This window comes from Thermobia domestica, chromosome 3, assembly GCF_964235325.1.
Source record: "Thermobia domestica chromosome 3, izTheDome1.hap1.1, whole genome shotgun sequence".
NCBI lineage: Eukaryota > Metazoa > Arthropoda > Insecta > Zygentoma > Lepismatidae > Thermobia > Thermobia domestica.
Window position 1 is genome coordinate 106,148,232 of NC_137456.1, and position 26,272 is coordinate 106,174,503.

The window sequence follows — 26,272 nt, forward strand, 5'->3', positions numbered from 1 at the left end:
GAAATTAGTGGAACTTCACCCTTATTGCACCTTTAATTTCGAAAGGTAACTAGGAAAACAGCCTCGAGTTTATCTATCAGCGGCTTCAGTATTTCTGTAACGCCACATCAAAGATGCATACACTATCGACATAGCCACAAGGCAGCTACGCAGCATGCGGTTGGCGGAAGTTTCTGTACGAATCATCAGGGCCGACCCTTTGTGATATAGAAGAAGTAGGGTTTAAAAAAAAAAAAAAAAAAGCTAAAAATATACAGAGAAACGCTAATTCAATTTACCATTTAACGAAAAACACAGGGAAAAGGATTTTGCCACTTTTGATCGTTAGTGCCACAACTGTTGAATTTTACTTATTTTCATCCCTAGTAAAATCTTACCTAAACTTTATATCTTAGAGCCTTTCTATCTCATCTGTGCCCCTTCTAGTGCTGCTGTCGATATGTGATTTCGCGTACTTACCTCGAAACAGGAGGGACAAGTTGCTGCGGCCGAGATCTTTCAATTGTTGGATGCGGAAGCGTTGCTACAATCAATTATTTCACGGACTTCGGTGTGCTCTGCCTTGTTAGCCGCTCTAAGTAGCCTACGATCTTCACTCGTCAAGACCAAAGGACTGAATGGCAAATTGGCAACACAACTGAGGTCATTAATTTCTTTTCCCTAACCAAAGGGAGGGTTTTATCCGCCAGAGAGTAGCGGGGGTGGGGCCTAAGTATAGTTCGCATAGTTTCCGAGGGCACAGGTGGAATAGACAGGTTCTACCTCTGTGCAATATGAAAATATTGGTCCTTATATGCGGGAAGATTAGAATTTTCCCGTTTTTCTTCATTTCTTGTTCTTTTTTTGATATTTTTCTTTCTAAGAGTGTTGAGCAGTGTTTCTTCCAGACACGTTTTTTTTTGGGGGGCACTGTACCCCGGAGCTCTGAGAGCGCCCCCCGGAGGAGAAAAGTAGTACTTCTATACTATAATAATAAATAGAATAGTACCAGCAGTGCCCCCGGAACATTTCTTCTGAAAGAACGACTGGTGCTGAGCACTCCCTCAACATTTCTGGGAGTGCTCGAGCACCAGAACACTACCGGAATCAGCTTCCATGTGTTTTAGTTACTTAAGTATTCATCTATTTTTCTTAAGAAAGAGAATTTATGTAATCAACAATTAATGTTCAATATTGTCAATATTGTTGAATGTTAACAAGGTGACTTTCCACAACTATATAACTATTTGGTCAGAATGTTTGCGAAAACTCTTAGCCAGTATTTGACTAATCCTTTCAGTCGCGGAGTGATATTTATGTGCCATCGTAAATTTTCAGATACTGGTAGTTCCAAAACAACAGGAAAATCAGGTGAGCCACTTCCATTTACAACTAAGAAATTGAACGAAACGTTATATGTTATTATGTTTAACTTAACATAGAAGATTAAAACGCAAGGAAAACAATTAGTAGAAGAATTTAGTGACGCGAGGGAAGATAATGGTGAGTCATTTTTTCTAACTTTCGAATAAATTGGAAAAGGAAGTTTAATATTCCCATGCATTGCAATAGTACAATGATACATACTAAACAAGCTCCCTCTGGCATCTACATTTCTGAAATTAAATAACCTACAGACTGTTCTATGGTCCAATCCCAACGCACTCCACCTAATAACTCAATTTCACTTACTACTGTCTTTCCCCAAGCACCTCAGTTCTTTAAAATATTACAGATGGAATATATTTCAAATAGACTTAACATTAGAGTTTATGTTGATATTTCTCTGAAACCTAATGTGAAACAGGAAACCACTTTACACAAAGTCAAATCAGATTTGAGGTAGCATAAGAAATAGTCGAGCGCTTTCAAACCCTGAAGTAAGTCATGTTTCTCTCTCATTGCGTGCTTGTAAATTAACCCGGAAACTGAGAACATTTCTTTTAATAAGCCATTGACAACTCTTTTCTTTTCAAATTAGATTAGGAAACGGTATTATACGCCTTGTACATGTAAACTGCCGTAGCGAAAAGAAAGGTATTGTCTATGTCCTCTATTCTATTATTATCCTCTCGAGCGCGGGAGACTAGGGTTCGATTCTCGGTAGAAGCTCATACGATTCGTATTCCACGTTGAGTTACGGATTCACGTCTCACATATGTTCGCTGCTGAAAAGGATGCTAAACTTTAATTAACCAACAATTAACTGTCATCTGTGTCATAACATACAATCATTCCGCAACGTTTTCTCAACAAATAGAATATATCATTTGTTTTCCTTATTAAACATTTTAAAATGGCAAAATTATAACTTTTCTGCAAATGAATGAAGAAATACGACGTTATTTCTATTATAATTACCGTGTTGATACCGATATATGTGGGGAGTGTATGTGCTTAATTGGAATTAAAACTCAAGTACTGTTTCATATTACACTTTAAAGTAAAAATGATGCTGAAAAGGGAACTTAAATCTCAATTAATTAATTATGACAAAGTGGCAAATATGACATAGAGCGTCATAGAAATAAAGAGTAATATCAAGTATACGTAAGTTATGATTTGGTAATATCATGTTGTCTAAAAGGTTGTAATCGCCTGGTCGTAGTCTGTCCTCCGTGGTCCTGCCAATGACTATTCTCCTGAGACCTGGACTTATCTGGGTAGGACGTTGAAGTACCTCTCCAAGAAGGGATTACAAAATTGTTCCCAAATTGCTCGTCGGTCTTAATGATGATATGAATATTAGGCGCCGAGAGGTTCGGATGTCTCGTCTCGAAAACCTCACGGGCGATCAGACGGTTATCCAGACCATAACGCACACAAACATCACTCATACGCACAACGAAAACACACTGGGTTAAATGACACTATACTTATTTATTAGAATACTATTAAAAAGAAAAATAACGAAGAGAAACGATCACAACACAACACTGATTATGTATAATTATTTGCTTTATGAAAATCATACTTTACTTTTCACTATACTGTAGCCCTTATCACTATATATATATATATACAGGGTGCGAATTACCGGGGGGGATGAGGGGGATTTTCCCCCTCAATCACATTTTGTTCCCCCCCAAAGAAGTCAGCTGAAGTATCCCCACCGGGGATGCTCGCTTTCCCTCTTAAACTATGCTTAGTATAACTCCAAATGTCACTGATTTTTGTTATTTCTTGTAAATTTAATCTTCTAGCTGTATTTCGAAATGATCGATGTAAACTGTTCAGTTTTGGTCATTTCTACTTACCACCTAATTACCCACTATTTTCAACGTTGTTTAGTAGAACTATATTATTATGACTACGGTTGTTACTTGCAACTGTACCTTCGTACCCTTCAGTTCGTCATCGTTTGTGAATTTGAATGTACTAATTGCGTATAACAAAGCCACATATAGATTTATAAATGTTCTTAGCGGTTGGCCAAGAAGAAGTAAACAAATAGCTTCTTCTACCATACTTGGCGAAGTTCGGATATGTCATATTCATCCTCTATATTTGTATCGATTATCATCTTATTTTAATTTTTGTTATAACATGTTATTTCATTTTCCAGTGTACTCTTTGTTAGCACATGGTCTTCATTCCCTAGTAGGTTGTGTGTATGCAACTCAAAAGTTGCATTTAATTTGTGATAATTAGCATAGTAATCACTGCCTTTTACAGTTTACCGAAATGAACTTTTGAAACTGTACTCAAAATCTGAGATATATGTATTCTCTCGTAAGTATATGTTAACGTACACGCTGGCTGATACGCTCCTAGTGAGCAGACATGTTAATGAAGGTGATTTTTAGGTGAATAAGCGAATAATTCAAGATTTGTTTCAGCATTTGTTAATACGACTGGTTCTCCGTGTCATTGTCCGTGTCTGTATAAGCATTTCAACTGGAGCGGTTTTTTTTTTTTTTTTAAAGTTAACCCTTCATTTTTCCATCTTTTTGCTGTACAGTTTGCTGTCCACGCAATTAATGTTGTCTGAAAAACTTCAATGTAATGTTTTACTTTATTTGAATAACGTAGCCCATAGTGAATCAACTCATCTTCAACCTAACAGTAAAGTAATTTTTAAGTGCTGACTTTCCGTGCCCATCACGGAATCGATATTTGGAGAAAAAAGTCGTGATGAGCACAGCTTTAGCGGAAAGTAGAAGCACAAGCTCGAAATTTGAATTGAGAGATTTTAAATATTTGGCCTTCGATTTGACCTTGATGTGAGAAATCGGGTCCAGCAACAATCCATTTCTTATTTGATAGGCTAATATCTAGATTTTCTTTAAAAAAAAAAAAAAAAAAAAAAAAAAGGTCCACTTTAACTGATAATTTTAGTGGTTTTCACAAGACTGAAGTAGGTTTCATTTCGGAACCTGTATGCATTAATGCAAAGTGGAAGCTTTCAATATGAGTGGAAAAATTAACATATGCTTGTGATCATGGCTATAGCTCGAGCCAAATTATTAACTAAATAAACCTTGGAGAGCTACGGGGACAAGAGTGAGTACAACATTAAAACACGTTCAAAAAGGTTTAGTGGGGTGTGTGTATGTCAGACAATATATATGTCCATAGTTATTGTCGGTAGATTTATTAAATTAATAAATCTCTTATTTATTACAGATGTCACACATACACACACACACACACACACATATATATATATATATATATATATATATATATATATATATATATATATATATATATATATATATATATATATATATATATATATATATGGGGGTAAGGCATTTATTGTTTCATTTTGAAATTTGAACCTTCAGACTATGTCCTTTGGCCTAATTTTATCCCCCCCAATATAGATTATCTAATTCGCACACTGTATATATATATATATATATATATATATATATATATATATATATATATATGTGTGTGTGTGTGTGTGTGTGTGTGTATGTGTGTAAGATTATAATTGAGATTTCACTATAAATGCTTTTCTTACACCATTAACGCACTTAGCGGATTAGCACTCGGCGAAGTGTCGCCGGGATAATCTCACGTAGTAATATGGTTGCTGCTCCAAACAGTTCTGAAGAGTCGACACGAGTCTTCAGGGAAATTACATAGTCTCCAAAGTGGAATTCTAATATTGGAGGGACCGTTAATAACTTTGTATAACGCACTAGGTATATGAACCTGGGACTTATTGATTGGGACTAGCCGTAAGAAAACGTCCTCCACCGGCTAATAACTTATGCCCCGTAGCACAATGCTATACTTAATGCTCATCACAACGTGCGTGGTTGCTGCCTCAAAACGTTGAGTAACACTCCCCGAACCAAGAGGTTCGAGATACGAACTGCAATGGTCCATTAATCAATGTTGGTAGTTCATTCTTAAAAGCACTCAGGTTAAATCTCCTGTATGAACATGCAAATAGAACAAAAAAGAGTTGACGTTAATATTAGTCCACTGGCCACGACGCACGAGACATTGCGATAACTCGACTGTGTGAACATTTAGATAACAAACTGGTGAAGTGATGTAGCTGGCGAAGATCTGGCGCTTCTGCACCTGGTCTACTCTGATTTGCTCTAATCTACTGCAATATTTTCATAAACGATTGAAGAAAGCACTTACTTCAGTTCCAAATAACTGTAGAATATTATATTAATAAGTCAGGGAGAAACACTGGGAAGATTCGTCGCTTACTGAAATGTTCTAACCACAAAGCAATGTTTTAAATATATACATAAAAAAACAAAACAATGAAATACTTCTTTGTCCAGTTGCGTGGGAAAGAAGGAATTCCCACCGAAGAAAGAACTTATTTGCGTCACAGAATAAAGTATACATCGAAAAAATAATCACTGTCTTTACGAAATATACAGAGCGTCCACAAAAAATACTTCTATAACCTGGTGGCGGTTATAAGGTATAGAGCATTTGGATGTCAACATCAAGAAGACTTTTATCGTTATTTGAAAATAACATTATGAAACCACATATCCACCGTTTTGTTCGATGACCGTCTGCCATTTTGCTATTAACATAGTCTCATAGCTATAGAACTTCTGTTCTATATATATATGAGTCGTGGTTTTCACAAGCCTCTTTTGAAACTATCTGAACACCATTCAGAGTGTTACACAGAGAATGAAAGAAATGATAGTATGAAGGCGCAGATCTGGCTATCAGTGGGTACATTAAAACTTTCCAGCCAAGTTTTTTATTTATTTATTTATTTTAATATCTGACAGACTGGAAAGCTATATGCTGTCTGCGTTGTCAGTTTCTACAGCTTGAATGTACCTCCGATTATATCGTTCTGCTGGACGGCAGCAACAAGTGATAGACAATGCCCTTCCAATTCCACTAAACGCACAACATGACTTCCCTGGGAGTATGTCTGATTCTGTAGAACCCAAACGTCGAGCTTCGTGTGCAGCCAGCTTTCTCCAAATTGTATATTTTTTTGGTAATGGACGTTTAGGTCATTAGGGATGTCATGACTACTGTCTTTCTCTATTTCTGCCAGATTACAATCCATTTTTTCTGTGATTAATCGGCTACTGCGAGGAGCAACTTGGACAGCCAGATAAAAGCGACTGACCCAGTTTTTTTGGTGCTTTTGATAAAGCATCTTACCCATAAAAACAGCACAAATTTCTTCACGGCCTGCTCAGCATTTGCGTCTTTATCAAAATTAAATTGTAAATGTATTGCAATTTTGTGGAAAGTCCACTATTCTTGGTGGTATGCAAACTCCTTATTAACTACGCTATTGCATCTCTTTTCATGACACAAAGCGTGTTCGTTGGAATGTTAACTGGTGATTAAAACGATATAAACGTCAAATTTTAATAAAATGTTAGTTTTATAAGATGTTAATAACTTCGTTGAATTGATCTGCTTCGTTTTACCACACACACTATAAGATGTTAATAACTTCGTTGAATTGATCTGCTTCGTTTTACCACACACACGTTTTCCGCCCATAGCACGTCGCTTCGAGTGTGAAGAGAAGGCTTTATTCCAGGGGCGTCATTTCAGACTTCGCTTGAGGGGGGCAAGAGCACCACCGACATAAGATTTTCCCGTATTGTACTAGTATATTAGTAGACAATCGATTAAAATTTATGTATTCCTCAAACTCTTGGGGCGGGCAATTGCCCCCTCCTGCCCCCCATAAATGACGCCCCTGCTTTATTCCGTTTGTTTCTATATTTTCATACGAAATCTTAATTACAGAAGCCGTTATATGCTTGTCAGGAAGTATACACAAATCAAGAAATGGTACAGTCACGATCATTAATAAATGGAGGCTGAAGCCTTTATTTCTTATGGCTTCAACCTCCATTTATTAATGTTCGTGACTGTAAATTCTAAACAGTTTACAAGGAGACAGTACATACATACATACATACACACACACACACACACACATATATATATATATATATATATATATATGGTATGTGTGTGTGCGTATACAGGTTGGTAAGAAACTATTTGAAGGAACTTCGGGAGCTGATTACGGACACTGAAACCAGCAAAAAAATAAAAGTCCTCTGAAACTTTGGTCACTGAGGGATAGTTTCTGCGATATAAGGTGCCGAAAGCGTTGGAAAATGAACTTCAGAGAGCTGTAATTCAGAAACAACGCAATGTAGAGAGTGCGGTTTAAAACATGACACTCAAAGTCAAACCTGCTTGATTGAAAAATGTATGGTATCTATTGAAGCTTTCCTGGCGACGTATTGTGAACAGGTCTTCTCGGGCTAGCAGCCAGGTAAGCAGCTAGCCCGAGAAGACCTGTTCATGAATTGTATGTTTCAAACCTCCGCAAGATATGTGGGAAGCATTCCTCAAAGGAACATAGGGATTGCTTGTCAGGTTATGGAGAATCCCTAAGTTCCCCTTTGAGTAATGTAGGATTGGAGAAGCTTCCTTAGTAAACCTATTTACTATGATCTGATCCTTGTATCCCTTGCTGGTTCTGTAGTATTATTTTTGTTCTGCTCTCATAATTTCAGTCTTCTACAGGTGAGAGTGTATTTTCTCTATTAGGTTTTAAATAATGGGATTGGTAGGGTTTAGAATTTTGAATTAATCATAGGAGTCAAATGTTTGAAAGACAAGTATTCTGCCTGATCTTGAATTAGACATAAGGTGAGATTAAAGCAAAAGACAAACGTTTTCTTTTCTTTCCTACAAAATATAAAGCTTTATTTACACGACCCACTCGGGAGAGTAATACACTTGGAAGTGCGTTCTTTTTTTCTCGCGCGCAGTGGCGTATTTACGATTTTGTTTCGGGAGGTCTTTGCTAACTTTCGGGGAGGGGCTTTGCCTGAAAATGTGAAAATTCTGCAAGATATTTCATATACTTTACTATGATAAGTAAGATTTCGGGGGGGTGCTTAAGCCCGGAAGCCCGCCCCCTAAATACGCCACTGCTCGCGCGCTACCCTAGCCAAGTGTTTTACACGCTATGCTATGCAGCTGTTTTGTCACAAAATTTATATCATGGGGTAAAACGAGCCTTGCGAGGCTTCTAACCCATTACTACTACTACTACTACTACTACTACTACTACTACTACTACTACTGCACAAAAGTAAGTAAATCTCTTTTTGAGTATTATTTTGATCTTATTTTAATGAAAAAAAATGTTATGAAAATTTAAAAACTTCCCTTGAACCCACGCCAAAACGATTTTCATACTAGCCTGTAGCACTTGCACGCTCGGCCACGACGACCATCAGCATCAAGCGTTTGATTTCTGCTATCGTGGCAAGAAACGGATAACGCCAACCAATCAGAACCAGTGTATTTAGTTCCCACTTCCGGGAGTATTACTCTCCCGAGCTAGTCTTTTATTTACACATAATTATAAGACTTAGTTTGTTGGACAAATGGTATAAAAGGATAGTTAATAAAGAAACAACTTTTGCCATTAGACGGGAAATCAAACGTCAAGCTTAGGACTCTAAAGCGACGGCATTTGATATACAAGAATGAAAAATAGGATATAGTATACGAGAGTGCCTCATCATTTAGCGAGGACTCACGAAGTGCAGTCTTTTAAGGATTATTCATTGAGGATATAGGAACTTGAAAATGAGGTAACAAGGCGACTTTCATTTAATTACTGAGTAATATAAAATAAAATGTACGTCGGTTTGCGTTGCGTTTCGTTGTGTTTTATGGTATGCGAAGAATAATAATGTGCCCTTGTACGTAGTGTATGAGTATATGTGGGGGATTTGAAACACATATCGCATGTCACGTGCACGTGGATGCTTCTTACTACTTCTAAATGTAATAAAATCATTTTTATACGTAGTGCAACAGTAGGAAGTATCCACGCGCACAGATCATGAGGCACTGTTGTATACTATTACCGAAAAATATATCTTACATCAATAGATGTATTCCAGTTTTCCGTTGTCTTCCCATGCTCTTCTTCTTCGAGTAAGTATCTGAATCCGAATGTGAATGTGAATCTGAATGAATGCCTGGTCTCTCGCGCGCATATTTTTTTCAAGCTCGACTCTAGCCATAGCAACTAAATACACTTTTCTGATTGGTTGCAGTTTGCGATTGTCCATTCCTTCTGTTATATGTATTGTGTATTATACTAATAGAAGAAAATTGCCACTTTGTTGAAATAGAAGAAGAAGAAGAAAATTGAAGAAGCAGCTGGAGTTAAATTGATATCATGGGGAGTCAAGGTGGGACAAAACGAGCCCTGCGGGGCTTCTAACCCATTCCTACTCCTATTCCTACTACTACTACTACTACTACTACTACCGGTACTACTACTACTACTACTTATACTATGGATTCATATAATAAAACTGCACTTGTAACGTAAATAAATCACTATTTTCATCTTATTTTAATGAAAAGATTATGAAAATTTAAAAAAAATCCTAGAGTCGGGTTTGAACCCACGCCAAAAGCTGAGGCTATTGCGCTACCATGCTTTTTGAAAAGTTAACTGATTTCACCGAACGTGCCTCATTAACTTGCTTACCTACTTATTATTACTTTCTACTTAGTTTTACTCCCTTTTACTTGTTTAACTCGCTTTACCAGTAATCTAGAACGACAGGCGACACGAACACAGAAACATCGAGGACTTTTAAAATTCAATGGCTCTCCTACCGGGGTTCGAACCTGGAACCCCGTACACCAAAGGCGCACGTGCTAGCCACTAGACCAGCGGGAAGGGCACGCTCGGACACGAGGACCAACAACAGTAGACGTTTGAGTTTTGCTATATGTGGCGAGAAACAGATAAATTTAACCAATCATAAACGCGTATTTAGCTCCTATGGCTAGGACTGATCGTGATTTTAAAATATGCCTCTCGCGCATCTTTTTATATTGGATATTTTATATTATTCTGAACCCTGAGGTCCTCCAGAATAACTTTTTCTTTTCTTTTTCTTCTAATGGCATTTAATGACACAAGAGAACACGTGATAGCCTGAGAACCTCATTAACTAACAACACATTTAAAATGTGTCTAAAAATTCTTTTTGTTTTATTTAGATTCCCATCACCTAATTAACGAAGAATTTTCAGATTTTTAACAATACAAAAATAATATTGATTACTTAAATATCCATTTTAACATTAGAATCAAACTTCTTAGTATGTTTTATAAAATATGATTTTTTTTTTATCTTTGTTCGTAAAATTTCATTACAATTATTATATTATTAATATTATTATTGGAAATAATGCTTAACCCAATTGAAAAATATTTCGGATGTCATTATTCTGATTTCTTATCACTTAAAAAAATCACTATATTTCTGTGATGTGTGTTTGCGAAATAAATAATTGATATGTGTTTTTATCTAGGTCCTGTGTGTCCACCCAATAAACCAAAAAGTGATCAGGATTCATCCCTATGTCGACAGAATTTCCACAAAGAGTCTGAAAGTGCTCTTAACACTCAAATCATTGCAGAATTGACAGCTAGTCACATCTATTTAGCAATCGTAAGTAGATTATATGCTATTGTTATCTTGAATATGTGCAGAACAAAATGTTTTCTTTTAAAAGAATGTTAACTAGATAACATCAGTAGCACAGGCAGAGGTAGATCCGTGAAGGAGGCAGGTGGAAATAATAACGGATTAAATTTACAGTGATTAAAAAAAAAGAAATTAACGCAAAAGATACTAAGTGCACGGTGACTCAGTGGTAGAACTCTTACCTCTGGTGTGTGGAGTCCCCGGTTCGATTCCCGACCAAGTAATGCTGTGAAAGACAACATCGTGTACTGAGTTTTTCCCCGTATTCCTGTTTCCTTCCACATTTTCATTCCATCAAATTATTCCATCATCATTCACTTCCCTTAATCATTTTTCTCCCTTAGTGGGCATAAGCGTGGGACGTTAAACTGAAAGATTTCAATATTTGCAAAATGTACTCTAATAACACTATGTTATAGTGATTTTGCTTCCTGAAAGTTATGTGGTGTACCAGGCAGGCAACCACCCCCAAGCTCTGGAAATGACCTTAATTTTTGCTCATCACCCACAGATTGCGGGAAATTGTTGTTTCTTTTTTCTGTGTATGATGAAAATTTCCCCGAAAAGGGAAATTTATTTTCCTTAGTTTGGCAACACTGTGAATTATTTTTTTTTTGTTTGGCAACAGTGTCATGTGTCGATAAGGCATAACTCATTTCGGGGAGCAGGAAAATTCGGTGTAGGAAAATTCGGTGTAAGAAAACTCGGTGTAGGAAAATTCGGTGTACAGAAATTTCGGTGTATGGAAAACTCGGTGTGGGGAATGTTAGGTGTAAAGAAAGATTCGTTGGAGGATGTCTCCTAGAATTTTCCACTTCCAAAAAATATGGGTTACTGGACAGGCAAAGTTGAAGATTGTAGATTTTTCAAAAATGTTCTTACGATTTTATGTCTATTTTATAAATAAATATTTAAATTTAAATTCTTCAAAAATGACATAGTTTATTTATGTTACTCAAAGGCAGCCCTGGCCACGGCGAGCAGATAGTGGAAACTCTGCTCGTGAACGCTCACGAGCATTCTACGAGCAAATACCGTTGTTCGTGCTTCGTGAATCTTCGGGTTTTGTCCTTAGAGGAGCGGAAGTGTTGTCAACCTTGGCGGTAATCACTAGCTTACCAAATAAAAAAAAGTATGTATGGTAACTGATTGCCATTTAGTGTATAGTGTTTTTTACAATGTGGTAACCGTTAACTATAGACAACACAAACTGGTAACAGCAATCAAATGATAAACTATGTACGTTCCTTTTCTTCTTTTTTCTTTCCTTTTGTTAAAGAAGGATGTGGTGGAACCAAACCATTGCTTACATTTATAAAAATTTGCCAGTTTGCCCAATGGAAAACCAGTTTTCAATATATATATATTATCAAGTTCTTAATCCGAGTGTGGGTATGTTGTTTCGCTTTATAGGAAAAGAGATAATCTGTTGATACGAAAAAAAAAAAAATACTGTAGCACTTGTTTGTAATTATCTAAGTATTATCTCCAGAAAATTAGCTTATGCATGTATGTGTGTACGAATAGGCTTAGCAAGGGGTTGGTTGTGGAGATTAGAAGCCACTATTACACTATCAATAGGAAGAATAGTATTTCTTACTCCACTTTTAAAGTGGGGCCGCGGTGGCTCAGTGGTAGAACGTTCATATCTGGTGCTTGGGGTCCCGGGTTCGATCCCAGCCCCCGCCAAGTGAACTTTGCGGTGGACAAACACCGTGTGCGTGGGTTTTCTCGGGGTTCTTCCATTTCCTCCCACTTTCTTCATTCTATCATTTCATTCATTACTCATCATCACCGTCTCCTTTAGCCTAACCGGTATAACCGTGGGACGTAAAACCCAAAGATTTCATTTCATTTTTTCCACTTTTAATGTTACTTTGATCGCAAAGAATCAAACAAAATATTAAGAGAGCCGAAGAGATTTTCCATTTTTAAGAGTGACAATTAGTGGGTACCATTAGTTTTTTTTTTTTTTTTTTTTTTTTTAAACAAGGAGTGTCTTTTTAATAAGGAAAAATATATTGTCCCTGGCTGGTTGCTTGCCGGTAGCTTGTTAAAAGTGAAAAAGAATGTTAAATCATATCAACGACTGAAGCTACACGCTTGTCTTTCTTCGATAGTTACTGACTGGTTTTGAAAGTCACGATGTTGTAGGCCTACTGTAACAGCGTAAACTTGGAAGGGAACGTTCCAACTGAATGATACGAACAATTATTCCCAATGTCTTGAACATGAAACTTGGATTGCACGGATAACGCTTAAAGTGGGCTGGACTGCACTGGAATTTCCTTCCGGTAAATTAGTGTTTGGTCGGAACTCAGTTCTTCTGTGTAATTGTCTCTTAACAATATTTGAACATTTCTTTTAGATAATAATATCTAACTAACTCTATGGTCTATGGAACCCGAAGGTTCAATGCGGCGTTTACAACATATTTCCACTAACTTCTGTCCTTAGCCAACTGGATCCAGTTTCTACTCTGTACTCTTATTTCTGCAAGATCCATCTTAATATTGTCTTCCCATCTACGTCTAGGTCTTCCTAGTGGTCTTCTTCCAATTGGGTTTTCAGTTAAAATTATGAAAGCGTTTCTAATTTCTTCCATTCTGGCTACACGGAATGGCCACCTGAGCCTTCTACACTTAATGACCCTAACAATGTTAAGTGAGCGGTATAAACTATGCAATTCCTCGTTATGAATTTCCTCCAATCCCCATTTTCATCCGTCTTTGGTCCGAATACTACTACTACTACTACTACTACTACTACTACTACTACTACTACTACTACTAATAATAATAATAATAATAATAATAATAATAATAATAATAATAATAATAATAATAAAATAATAATAACACGCATTATTATTATTATTATTATTATTATTATTATTATTATTATTATTATTATTATTATTATTATTATTATTATTATTATTATTATTATTATTATTATTATTATTTTCAACCTCCCGTCGTTCTGCTATCAATCTAGCAACGAAAGGCGTTCACAACTTAGCAAACGTGAAGCGAGTGACAAGTTACAGACCGAGTGCTAATGTAATACAATGTCACGAATTGTGTAAGCAAGCTAAAAAAGGCCTGAAACAATTCGTTTCCGATTTTTGCAGTCGTTTTTACGTCTGTAAGCTGACATGTTTAATATTAGTTTCTTTCTTTCTTTCTTTCTTTTTCATTTGTTAGTTACTTCAACGCTAACTGTAACCTCTATCATGCGTCTTCCTCGATCAAAAAACGTACCAATTTTATTTCCTGCAGTGTTTTCGCGTCACTGCTTTCGAAATAGGGAGGGGGAGAGCACACCTGCACATTTCACGCTTGCGTCTGCTCAATGCTTCAACATCGTGCGAATTTGTGACCAGGCTTGGCCGTAGGTTTTTTACCATCATGTGTGGTTGGCAACACTTATCGGATGCAGTGGAAGGGGCGGAGCTACCAACACCTGTGCTCACCTGTTCTTATCTCCACTCGTTGTCGCTCACGCTTCGGCTCCGGGAGCCAATTCATGGGCAGGCCTGCTCAAAGGTGTAAAAATAAATGCCTCAACTAAAGTATCTACGCCTGATTGGAGGAGAAGTCAATAAGGAGTCAATAAGGTTGCAGTAATTTTTTACCTTACCTTAAGGCAAACAAACTAAAGTGTCTGATTATAGGAGAAGTAAACTATTTGTACCATTACTATCTGATAAAACAATCCTGCTTTATATTGTTCTTTCCACTAAGACTTTTTTGATCAATATATTTTTGCATCTTACATATGTATATACAGAATGATTCTTTCAAAACTCATGGATTCCATTTGGCTCTAGAATTTCTAACTGAAGCCCGATTTTCATGCGGTTTGTTGCAAATCATCAAGGAAGGATGGGAGATTTATGGGACCATGTTTACTGGTTTAAGTTTATCCGGGGTAATATCGAGCAGGCCGCAAGAAAAATAGCAAATATTCGCCATTGTACGTTACAGTTCGAATGAGATATTGGATATTTCAAGCGAAATTGAAGAGTACAAATTAAGTGTTAGTGAGAATACAAATTAAGTGTTAGTGGTAACACACATAAATCACATGTTGAATAGAGAGTTCTCGGATGACTTAGAGTCGGTAACTGACATCTCCCACAGCATCCGCCAGCGGGGTCCGATGCATCCCTGTCTTACTCAGAAGCGATCCTGTTTCCTGCAATTTATTCACTAACGTCCATATTATGTTCCTGTCTGGGGCTGAACGTGAGGCAAAGTTGCGTGTAAATGCCCTTTGCGTAACAACAACAGATCTCGTTCTCCAAAAACTTTTTAACTATAAGATCACGTTGCTCCGAAGAGTACATTTTTGTAATTGTGTCCTGATCATATTGATACAGTAGCACAGCATAATTCTCAATACAACAGTCCAGTTTCCTGTTTTTTATTGACCGTCGAGAGGTTGCCATCTAACGAAGAAACTCAAATCTCCACACCGCACCTCACCTAATTCCAATTCGGTACAGTGGCGAATATTTTCTGTTTTTCTAGAGGCGTGGCGAATATTACCTCAAATGAATTTAAACTAGTAAACATAGTTCCATAAATTTCCTAATGTTCCTTGATCATTTGCCACAAACCGCATGAAAATCGGACTTCAGTTAGAAATTCTAGACCCAAATGAAATCCGTGAGTTCTAAAAGAAACACCTTGTATATGTTCTATGATGTACTGTAGGAAAGGTGTTTTTAGTTGTTCCTATAACTATTCTCTGAACTCATAGTTGTAATTGTTTTATTTGTGACAAAAAGTGTCAGCTTCATAGTGTGATGAAAAGTAGTTCATAGTAATACCCCGCCAAAGATATGAAACAGGTATTGGATTCAAGACAAAAAAAATAAATTTGCTTTTCTTGAAATAGGTAATAACATTTTATTCGTTACATTTTATGGTTTTCGTTTTCACAATATGAAGTGTCGTAAATTATCGTAAGTGGTAATATTCAATAGGTATTACACCGAATCTACCTTACACCTAAATTTCCCCACACCGAGTTTTCCGTACACCGAATTTTCTGTATGCCGAATTTTCCTACACCGAGTTTTCTTACACCGAATTTTCCTACACTGAAATTTCCTATACCGAATTTTCCTAGACCCCTCATTTCGTTGTTGCTTGTTACAAAGCTTTGTGTGTTTAAAGATAAGAAAGCGGTGAGAAGGGATTTAAAATAAGAAGTGAGTGTTGTACTGATCGTTACTTATATCAGTGAGTGCTGTGTTTTCCCGAAATAATACGAAACGTCAAATCATATACATGACAGAGATTAGACGAACAAGGAATAAAACAAAGATATTGTGTATTTCTCACATAACGCCATTGATTACATCATGTCACGCCAGTGTATTAATGACAACATGGGTGGCGATTAGGGGGGCAAAGGGGGCAGTTGACCCCCACTTTTTTAAGTAACCCGTTAATGTATATAGTTTCATTTGGAAATGTGAAGTTTTTGTATGTATTACTGTTTCATAGAAAAAATGGTACCATATAATATTTGCCGTTGCGTGAGTACATATTGGTTGTCTTCCCGTGGAGTTAAGAGAGCTACAGGAATTGTATTTTAATTGTGGTGGAAAATAACCCAAAAATTAACCTATTGGAGCACAACAATTCCATCATACTTTCACTTCTTCTTACAATGGGTTGATATTAAGTCAGCCGCTTTGAAACAAATTGAGAGAACATTTCTGAAAAAAGTATTTCACAAGTTATTCTTGAATTGCACAAAAATTGACAGTTCCTAAAATATCTTTTCTTCTATCTAGTAATAAAGAATATTGATTAAAAAGAGAGTAATAAGAAACAAGTTCTACCTTTTTCATTGTTTTGCAGGGTAATATTCATTGTTTTGCAGGGTTTTGAAGTGGTGTGTTTAGGGGTATGCGAGAGTATATACAATTAAATTTAGTGAACTCAACTCTAGGTTTTGGGATTATTTTGTAAAACTGGAGTCTGGATTGTGTTTTGATGTGTTCCAAAAAAGTGAAAACTGCACCTAATGGAAACAAACATATTTCGGGAAGCTGCAAAAGCAAATATTGCTTTAAAGTCGTAGCATATGCTTGTAGTATTTACTTTCATTTTCTAAGAGTAATAACATACATTTAATAGCATGTATGGAATTTAAAATATGAGTTGTTCATTAATCCACAGTCTCAATATAACTTTTGCAAAACAAGCCTTAATATTCATTACTGATTAATATTATCATTTCTATTTATTTGTTTTGCAAATTTGTTATTAAATAATCTGATCACATAATTTTCCAGACAGAATTTTAAGATGTTAACGAACAAGGAATCAAATCTTTCTTACATCTTCGTTGTTTAAGAGTACAAAGGGCTAGTTACCCACTTATGTTGCTCTTGTCAATTTACTTAAGAGTCTTCATCCCGGCGAAATTAAAATACCGCTAATTTTACAGTAATTATGTGATATCTTCAAGATAATCGAAATGTGGAACAAGAGTGCGCTAGACAATAATATTTTACATGAGAAGCCGTTATCACGACTCACTTATCTGCTTTCGATTTCGAGCCATTTTGAAAATCGGCATTTATTTTCGCGTTTCTAAACAGCTGAAAACGGAAAGCCACTAGGTGACTTGTGATAACGGTATCTCACGCAAAATAATATTGTCTAGGGCGCTCTTGTTCCATATTTCAATTATCGTTTATCTAGTTGAAGATATCACATAATTACTGTAAAATTAGCGGTATTTTAATTTGGCCAGGATGAAGACTCTTAATAGAATATGAAATACGATATACCGTATATTAACCGAAAAAGATACTGTCCTATTAGTTATACAACCTTTTGTCAAACAAAGTGATAAAAACAACCAGAGAAACTAAGATTGAAATACAAATATTCAGATCATGTCTTGCCCCTCCCTCACTTTTAACGTCTAATCGCCGCCACCGAATGACAATAATGTATTTTGTTACATGTGCGAAAAGTTCACCTTGAAATCGCAAAGGAGAACCATTACTCCTATCATCAAGATGTGCTATAAACTCTATTTTGGATGTGTAATCGGGGATCAAAACAAAAGTTGGGCAATCCATATTTGCTGTTCAACTTGTGCTGTTGACCTTAGACCATGGCTTAAAGGGAAGAAATATTCAATGGCATTTGCTGTCTCAATGATATGGAGAGAGCCAAGAGACATGTAACAGACTGCTATTTCTGTTTAACAAACATTTTAGGACATACATCTAAAACTAAGAAGAAAATTGTTTACCCAAATCTGCCCTCGGTCCTGAGACCGGTCCCACATTCAGAGAAACCAGATAACTATGAATTGAACATTAGTGACAAAACTGACACAGAAGATGCTGTGATGAATTCTGATGTTGCACCTCAAGATACAGAGTATATTCCACTAAATTCAAATGTGATTCATAAAATGAGATAGTGTGAACTAAATGATCTTATACGGGATTTAGAATTGCCGAAAAGGAAAGCAGAACTACTTGCTTCTAGGATGCAACAATATAATTACTTGGAAAAAGATGTGAAAATTTCGATATATCGTTATCGTGAAAAAGAATTGGTACAATTCTTTTCCACAAGTGACAGTGTTTCTTATTGTAACAACCTTGATGGCCTATTCAGTATGTTAGGATACGAGCATAAGCCAGAGGAATGGTGTCTCTTCATTGATTCATCGAAGGTAAGCTTAAAAGTTGTACTTCTTCATATTTTCTGTGATTTACCTTTACCTATTGGATATTCCACATGCATGAAAGAATCCTGCGAAAACCTGAAAATTCTGCTTGATTGTGTGCAGTACAGCAAATACTCGTGGAAAGAATGTGGAGATTTTAAAGTTATTGCTGTGTTACTAGGAATGCCAACAGGCTAAGCAAAATTTTGCTATTATCTATATGAATGGGACAGTCGTGCAATATACGATCTTTACGTTGCAAAAGACTGGACTCGTAGAGAATACTATTGAATGGGAGGAAAAAATATGGCACTTGTTGAGCCAAAAAACATTATTTTGCCTCTTTTACACATTAAACTTGGGGTAATGAAAAATTTTGTAAAGGCAACTAGCTGAACCTGCGCTCTCTACACAGCGCATCATTCGCATATGAGCATAAATATCCTTCTCATTCCTCACATCTGTACATGTCCGTTTACAGACACAAGTGAAAAAAGTCTTGATTAAAAAAAAATCGGCAAGGGGTATCATAAAGGGGACCTCAATATTTCGCACCGTTTGCAAGATTTGAGCCTACTTCCGGTTGGAGTTTCTAATTCATGCATGACCTGCGTTTTCTTTCTTCTTCCATGTAGTATGTAATAAGCAAATACATTACATAGGCAATTAATTATAGTCACAGTTATATATGGTTTTCATTGGGCAAATCACTCCAAAAATAAAGATTCATCTTACTGGTTAAACTGGAGAAGGTTATCGTTCCTTTTTCATTATTATTTGGCCATGAAATAAACACCTGAGACATATGCAACCCCTATATACAACAGCGTGGTGTTGGAATGTATAACGCGTAGGATATGGTGCTTTTGTTTTTTTTTTAATTTCAACGCTTCCATGCGTACCCTAAAAAATGTAATAAAGAAATAACGGCCATGTTTTTAAAATATTCAATTAGAACTGGACAATCTACGCAAAATTTCCAATCGATCAGTGAAAACGTCATCTTTCTAGAGCCTGTAGTTCCGAGATCTCATTGTCGAAAGGATTGGCCACAAACATATAAATTTCCACAACATATAGTTTAAAAGAACTCGGAAGATGGAAGCACAATTCATGTGCATTGATTTTCGAGAAGGCTTATTAAAATACAAAGGCTTTGAACAACAATTTTATATCATAAACTTTATGAAAAAGATCTAGTTAACTGATTTATTTAAAGTACTCGTACTTAAAATGTTTGTCTCTGTTAAACGTGAAATCACACATAACCGTAAATGAAAGATTTGAAAGCCACAGTTATACGTTGGAGCTCGGGCGCTTTTAAGCGCTATTGTAGCATTTTAATAGATAGATGGATCAAAACAGTGAAATTTCCTGGTATTAGTAGCATGAAGCTCAAAGAAGGAATTTTCATTGGTCCTCAAGTCAGAGAACTTATGCACGATATGACATTTTATGAACTCTTGGGAGGCACTGAGAAGTTTGCATGGGAAGCATTCTGTGTAGTTGCTGAAAATTTCCTCGGTAGAGAAAAAGATCCAAACTATAAGGAAATGGTTCAAAACCTAATCGATGCCTACCGGACAATGGGTTGTAATATGTCTTTAAAGATTCACTTTCTGAATAGTCATATTGATTGTTTCCATTCTAACTCAGGCCATGTAGGTGATGAACATGGTGAAAGGTTCCACAGACTTTAGCTACCATTGAGAACAGGTATAAGGGTAAATGGACATCTTCAATGTTGGAAGATTTTTGTTGGTTCTTAAAAAGGGAGACAAAACAAGATCACAACAGGTCCGCCTGTTGTTCAAAGTGGTTTCATTAAAGCAACAAGAGTTTTAGAATGTATGACATTAACGTTCAGATTTCCAACTACCTGATTTGAATAAGCAGTGCAATGGTACAAATAAATGTGAAATTAATGTATTTCTTCTGTTTTGTGACTGCTTTGTAATGTATGCTCTGGTACCTATTTTTCTTAGTATCTCTTACAAAATGCAAAACTTTGATCTAATCTAAGTGTAATTTTAAAAATAATTTGAATTTCAAAAATTGAAATATTGTATTGTACTTCATGTTACCCATAAAATTTTGTATTGATTCATGTACAAAAGTATATTGCAATATTATTTTATATACACTAACCGTTACTGTTTCTCGAGAACTGTGGATGATAGAGCAAATAAATGTAAAATTATTCATTTCTTCTGCTTTGTGACTTATGCTCTGGTACCTATTTTTTTTCTTACAAAATGCACAAATTTGCTCTAATTTAAGTGTAATTTTAAAAATAAATTGAATTAAAACAATTGCAATACTGTATTATACTTCAAATTACCCATGAAATTTCCTATTGATTCATGTACAAAGATATATTGGGATATTATTTTATACACTAACCTTTACTGTTTCTCGAAAACTGTGGGTGATAGAGCAAAACTAATAACAGATCCTGAATCAGGAGGTCAAACTCTATAAATATCACCTTCTTTCATCGAGGAAGCAAAATAATAATAATAATAATAATAATAATAATAATAATAATAATAATAATAATAATAATAATAATAATAATAATAATAATAATAATAATAATAATAATAATAATAATAATAATAAATAAAAAATAAAACTGAAATTTGTAACAGTGTAAAGGGCATCTCCACCCAATGCATTGATGACTCCCTACTTTCTTGATCGGTGACTACCACTGTCGATGTGGGTATGTAAAGAACCGGCAGGCTCTGTAGGTTACGAATACGTTGGTTTCGATGTCACAAAGTGAGATGTATTCGAACAAAAGTCTTAAAACCGATCGAGATCCCGAAATTCTGGTAGTCACTTCCCGGATCACCGTGTGTGACTGGAGGGGCTTCTGCTGGAGATCTTTAGGTCTCTCCTCATCTTCTAACACTGCTGCGCATTTTTTTTTATTGCGCGCATTATGCATGAATCCACAGAGATCCAGCAGGAGCCTCACAAGAAGTCACGAAAACCGGCCCAGAAGCACGAATTGTTTACTTGTGGGGGCGCGTATCTCCGGTGACCGACGGACCCCTCGAGTGTTGTGGGTATGGGGAGAACAGGAAGACACGCTAGTTTCCGAATATGCAAACCCCGCTGTCACATTTAAAGTTGTTATAGTGCCCAAGCTCAAAATGGCCAGACACTGTTGATCACTCTCGGTTATTTCGACCCATGCGTCAGCTGAGCTTGGTTTGTGTGTGTGTGTCAGAAAACAAATTGAACTGTGCCTTCCCCATAATATGCTCCTAGCTAGCTACGGGCCTGTTGGATATCACAACTAACGAGGGAAGGGCGCGATGTCACTCAGAGATAATTGCACCAAATTTGATGTAGGAGTAGATAATGGAAATAGAAAAGAACGTGGGCAAAACGAAAATGTAACAATTTTCATCTCGTTCTCGAGGCTGAACGATAAATTTCTCGAGTGTCTTGGGCAACACTAGTACACCCAAGTCCTCGCGAATTGTTTCCTTGGAATTCGTGTAAAATTGATTCAAATGCAAAGTTCTTCGCGACTCAATGTGTATTGTATTAATTTGAGCGGCCCACACTGGTACCTTGCATATTTATTGGCCTTCATATACCTATACTACATATATACACTACTATAACGCTCGGACACATAATTGCTTTTATGTAACTGTACATAAATGTGGGCATATGCAAAACAAATTGGTTCAAGTACTGTTTCTCTGACACATGTTACTCACCCCGGCCGCCATCTTAGATCTGCCACATTGGATTCAACTTTCGATTTTTCAAATGGGAATAGGTGCAAGTGATACGTCAAATTTGCATACAATTTTCTCGGAAATTCATTGGTGTAGTGAATTTTACCGTAGCTTGTACCGTTTGCAAGATATTGCATGTTAAAGCCCTCCAGCCTGTTCGCCACTAGACATTGCAGAGTAATATCAGTTACTTACGTTTTTGATGTTGACAAATCGAAACAATTTCTAACTGCAAAAATACTGTAGGTATAAACAAACTCTTTACAACATTGGTGTCATAATCTTATTACATTTCTGTGAGTGAATGTTATTAATTCCGTGTTATACTATAACAAGGAAGTATTGTATCACGGTCAAAATGCCTAATGTAAATCCAGTTACGACCAGATTTAGAAGAAGACTTACCATTTCCGTCTGAGTATGTATGTACGTTCAGAGAATATTTCGTCAACAATAAATGGTGTAAAAGATTACATATACACACGGGCCTTGCACAACTTTCTATTTGGTTCAATATTCGTGGTGCCTGATATTTAACATGCAATACCTTGCAAACGGTACAAGCTACGATAAAACTCACTACAATGGATTTCCGAGAAAATTCTACTTGAATCTGATTTATTACTTGCACCTATTCCCATTTGAAAAATCGAAAGTTGAATCTAATATGGCGGATCCAAGATGGCGGCCGGGGTGGTAACATGTGTCAGAGAAGCAGTATTTGATCCAATTTGTTTAACATATGCCCACATTCATGTCCAGTTACATCTAAAGAAACTAAAAGCAATTTTGTGTCCGAGCGTTATAGTAGTGTATGATTGAATTCCGGATATATGAAGGCCCAAAAATATGAAAAATTACCGGTATGGGCCGCTAAAATTAATACAATACACATTGGGTCGCGGAGAACTTTACATTTGAATCAATTTTACATGAATCCCGAGGGGACATTTCGCGAATGTGTCTTGTTAGATTTCAACCACTGTGCTACATGATTCATAGTATAACAACTATAAAGTAAGAACGGGAGGTACGAACATAACAGAGAGCATTCATCAACGTTTAAAGATACATAGCAATTATACAATATGTACTCCGATAATAAATATGATTTTAATATTGTTATATCACACTCTTCATGGACCTCTCGTAACACGGGAGGATAAAATTAAGGAAAAATCAGGACATAGATCTTGTACCTAAATTTTAAAATCGAGAGAGACGAATAAAAGCTTTGGGAAAATTTGGACAAGACTACAAGTAACTTACAAGACGAGACGCAAAAAGTCTTATTTCTACTCTTGTCTCGTGGGCAACACTAAAACATGTCCAACGCATCATCACTAAATATCTGTAACTATATGTCTGAGTATGTTTTGAGATAATGAATATAAAAAAAAACAATTGTATATTAAGGTCCTAGTGTTCGTCCTTATTTTAATTGTATTTGTATTAAGGACTATCAAATAACACTAGCCAACAGTGAAAATGTAACTGGAATGAAATAGATGTTTCTTAACTATATCGAGCACGCTGATAACGAAAACGACAATGAAAAACTCGAATTAGCTCTCGTTTCCAAGTTAAAGATGGTGCATTTAATTATAAGTATTATATTTTATTAGCATTCATTGCCAATCCCTTCCCATTAGGCTTCGAAATCTCGATGATGGTAGACAGACTATATGTATTTTGTTGCTATTTTTAGCACCCGGGCTCATAGCAACTAGGGAAGGGGAAGAAGAAGGTAGGAGCGGAGCATGTTTCCTTTAAGTGTAATTTCAGTTTGTTATAAATTGTGTTCTGTTCGTGTTCTGGAAAAAGGTATTACTGAAGTGTAGTTAGTGTGTGTGGTTACTAATTGCTGTGATTCATTATGCCTCGGAAATGTGTAAACAGTGCTGACAATTTTTGCTACAGAGCAGACAGGCTACATTGAGATCGCAAAGGAGACCAATAACGACACATATTAGGAACGCGTACAGACCGTACGTTGGCTCTGAAATCAGGGACCACGACAAGCTCTGGGCTCCTCAGGTATGTTGCAATTTTGTGTCTCGAGTCTTCATTCGTTGTTGAATCGTAAAGGATCTTCCATGGGCTTTGCTATTCCCATGATCTGGCGAGAATCACCAAACCATGTGAATGATTGTTACTTTTGTATGACAACTCCATTAACATGGTATTTCCAAGAAGAGAAATCTTTCTTCATATATGCTAACATACCGTCGGCCATGCGACCAGTGCCTCACGCAGACGGACCGCCTGTTCCTGTCCCACCTGCCTTTGTTTAAATGTCAACAAACTTTCTAGGAAATAAGAGGGCAGGAAACTGTAAGGATCTGGTGGAAAATCTTCTGCACTGCTGCGATAGACTGGGCTGAAATGTGTCCTCGAAGTTACATTTCTTAGATTCCCAAAAGGACTTCTTTCCTAACGACTATGGTGCTATAAGCGACAAGCAAGAGGAACTCTTCCACCAGCAAATTTCGGACGTAGAAATGAGATACCAGGGAAAGTGGAGTGCATCAATGTTAGCAGATTACTACTGGACACTAATCAGGGAATCACCAGCAGAAAACTACAAATGCTAGACAAAGCGGTTGCGCTTTCAGGGACCTTTCTTCGAAGGAAAATACGTGCACAAGCTTATATAGGCAATAACGTAAAGTTATCGTAACTTCAAAACGAGAGCTAATCTTGCATTTTCATTAACATTTTCGTTATCAGCATACCCGAAAACATAAAAATTAGCGGCTTTCATGCCAGTTACAGAAAAAAGTGAAATTTTGATGGTTAGTGCAATTGAAGGGTGCGAAAGAACAAGGGACTAGCACCAACTTAAGCAAAACTGTTATTTTCAATAAACAGAGAAATTTTAGCTGCTTCTATCGTGTCTCAGGGTTTATTTCATTGAAAAGTCGGTAGATAGAGCAAGGAGTTCGGTTTAGTTAAACGAGTGTGTATTTTATTTTGACCAGCATGGGCTAAAAGTTTTTAAATTCCTTCTGCTGTAATGGCTTGCGTCAACACAATAAAAATTTGGCGTTTTAGTTTGTGATAAGCAGCACAACAGTTATAATAATGTTTTGCAGGCGTTTGTGTAGCGTTACATACTGCAAATTTTGCGAAAGCTAAAAATAAATTAGGCCCCGTACAATGTGCGTGGTGGCGCTTGTTCAGTCGTTTGGTCGCACCCCTCAAATTAGTACTAATACTTGCATTTAAAATTTATTTTTCCAGGCTGAGTTTTTTAATCAAGATGATGTAGCGCTTCCAGGTTTTCATAAATTCTTCCGCTTTCAGTCTGGTGAAGAACGTCACCACGCGTGTCTCATGTTGGATTATATGAGCAGACGTGGTGGACGAATTGTTTGGAAAGGAATACCAGATCCTCCGGATCCCTCGAGTTGGAATACGCCTTTAAAAGCTATGGAATTCGGTATGAACCTTGAAAAGAACGTGAATAAGGTAGGTTTAATTATCTAACAGTCCTATAGCCGAGGATTTATTTGTGGGGAAAGTAGAGGTCTGCACGGGCTTGGGCCGTAAATTTTTAAATATACAACCATATTTCTCGGGCCGTTTCGGATCTAACTTTTGTAAATATACTGTACAACGATATTTATTGGACCGTTCCTTCCGGAGAATTTTTAAAGCACAACTTCAAAATTAAATCTCTAATTGCTGTAAATAGAAATACGATTTTACGTTAATTATTAAGTTTCTGTAATTCGGGCTTATTTAGGGCTCATTTGATTATCGCACGAGCTAGGGCCGGGCTCGGGCCTA

At 36.5% G+C, this 26,272-nt stretch overlaps 1 protein-coding gene across 1 annotated transcript in view; it reads left to right on the top strand.

The window, feature by feature from the left end:
• Positions 1-1,199: 1,199 nt before the first annotated feature.
• LOC145681477 (soma ferritin-like) overlaps positions 1,200-26,272 on the top strand; it is a 28,455-nt gene continuing 3,382 nt past the window's right edge. The window contains exons 1-3 of the mRNA XM_081753123.1: positions 1,200-1,350; positions 10,828-10,967; positions 25,724-25,951. Of these exons, the coding sequence (XP_081609249.1) occupies positions 1,236-1,350; positions 10,828-10,967; positions 25,724-25,951 (483 nt within the window). The 5' untranslated portion in view covers positions 1,200-1,235. The remainder of the gene's footprint in view (positions 1,351-10,827; positions 10,968-25,723; positions 25,952-26,272) is intronic.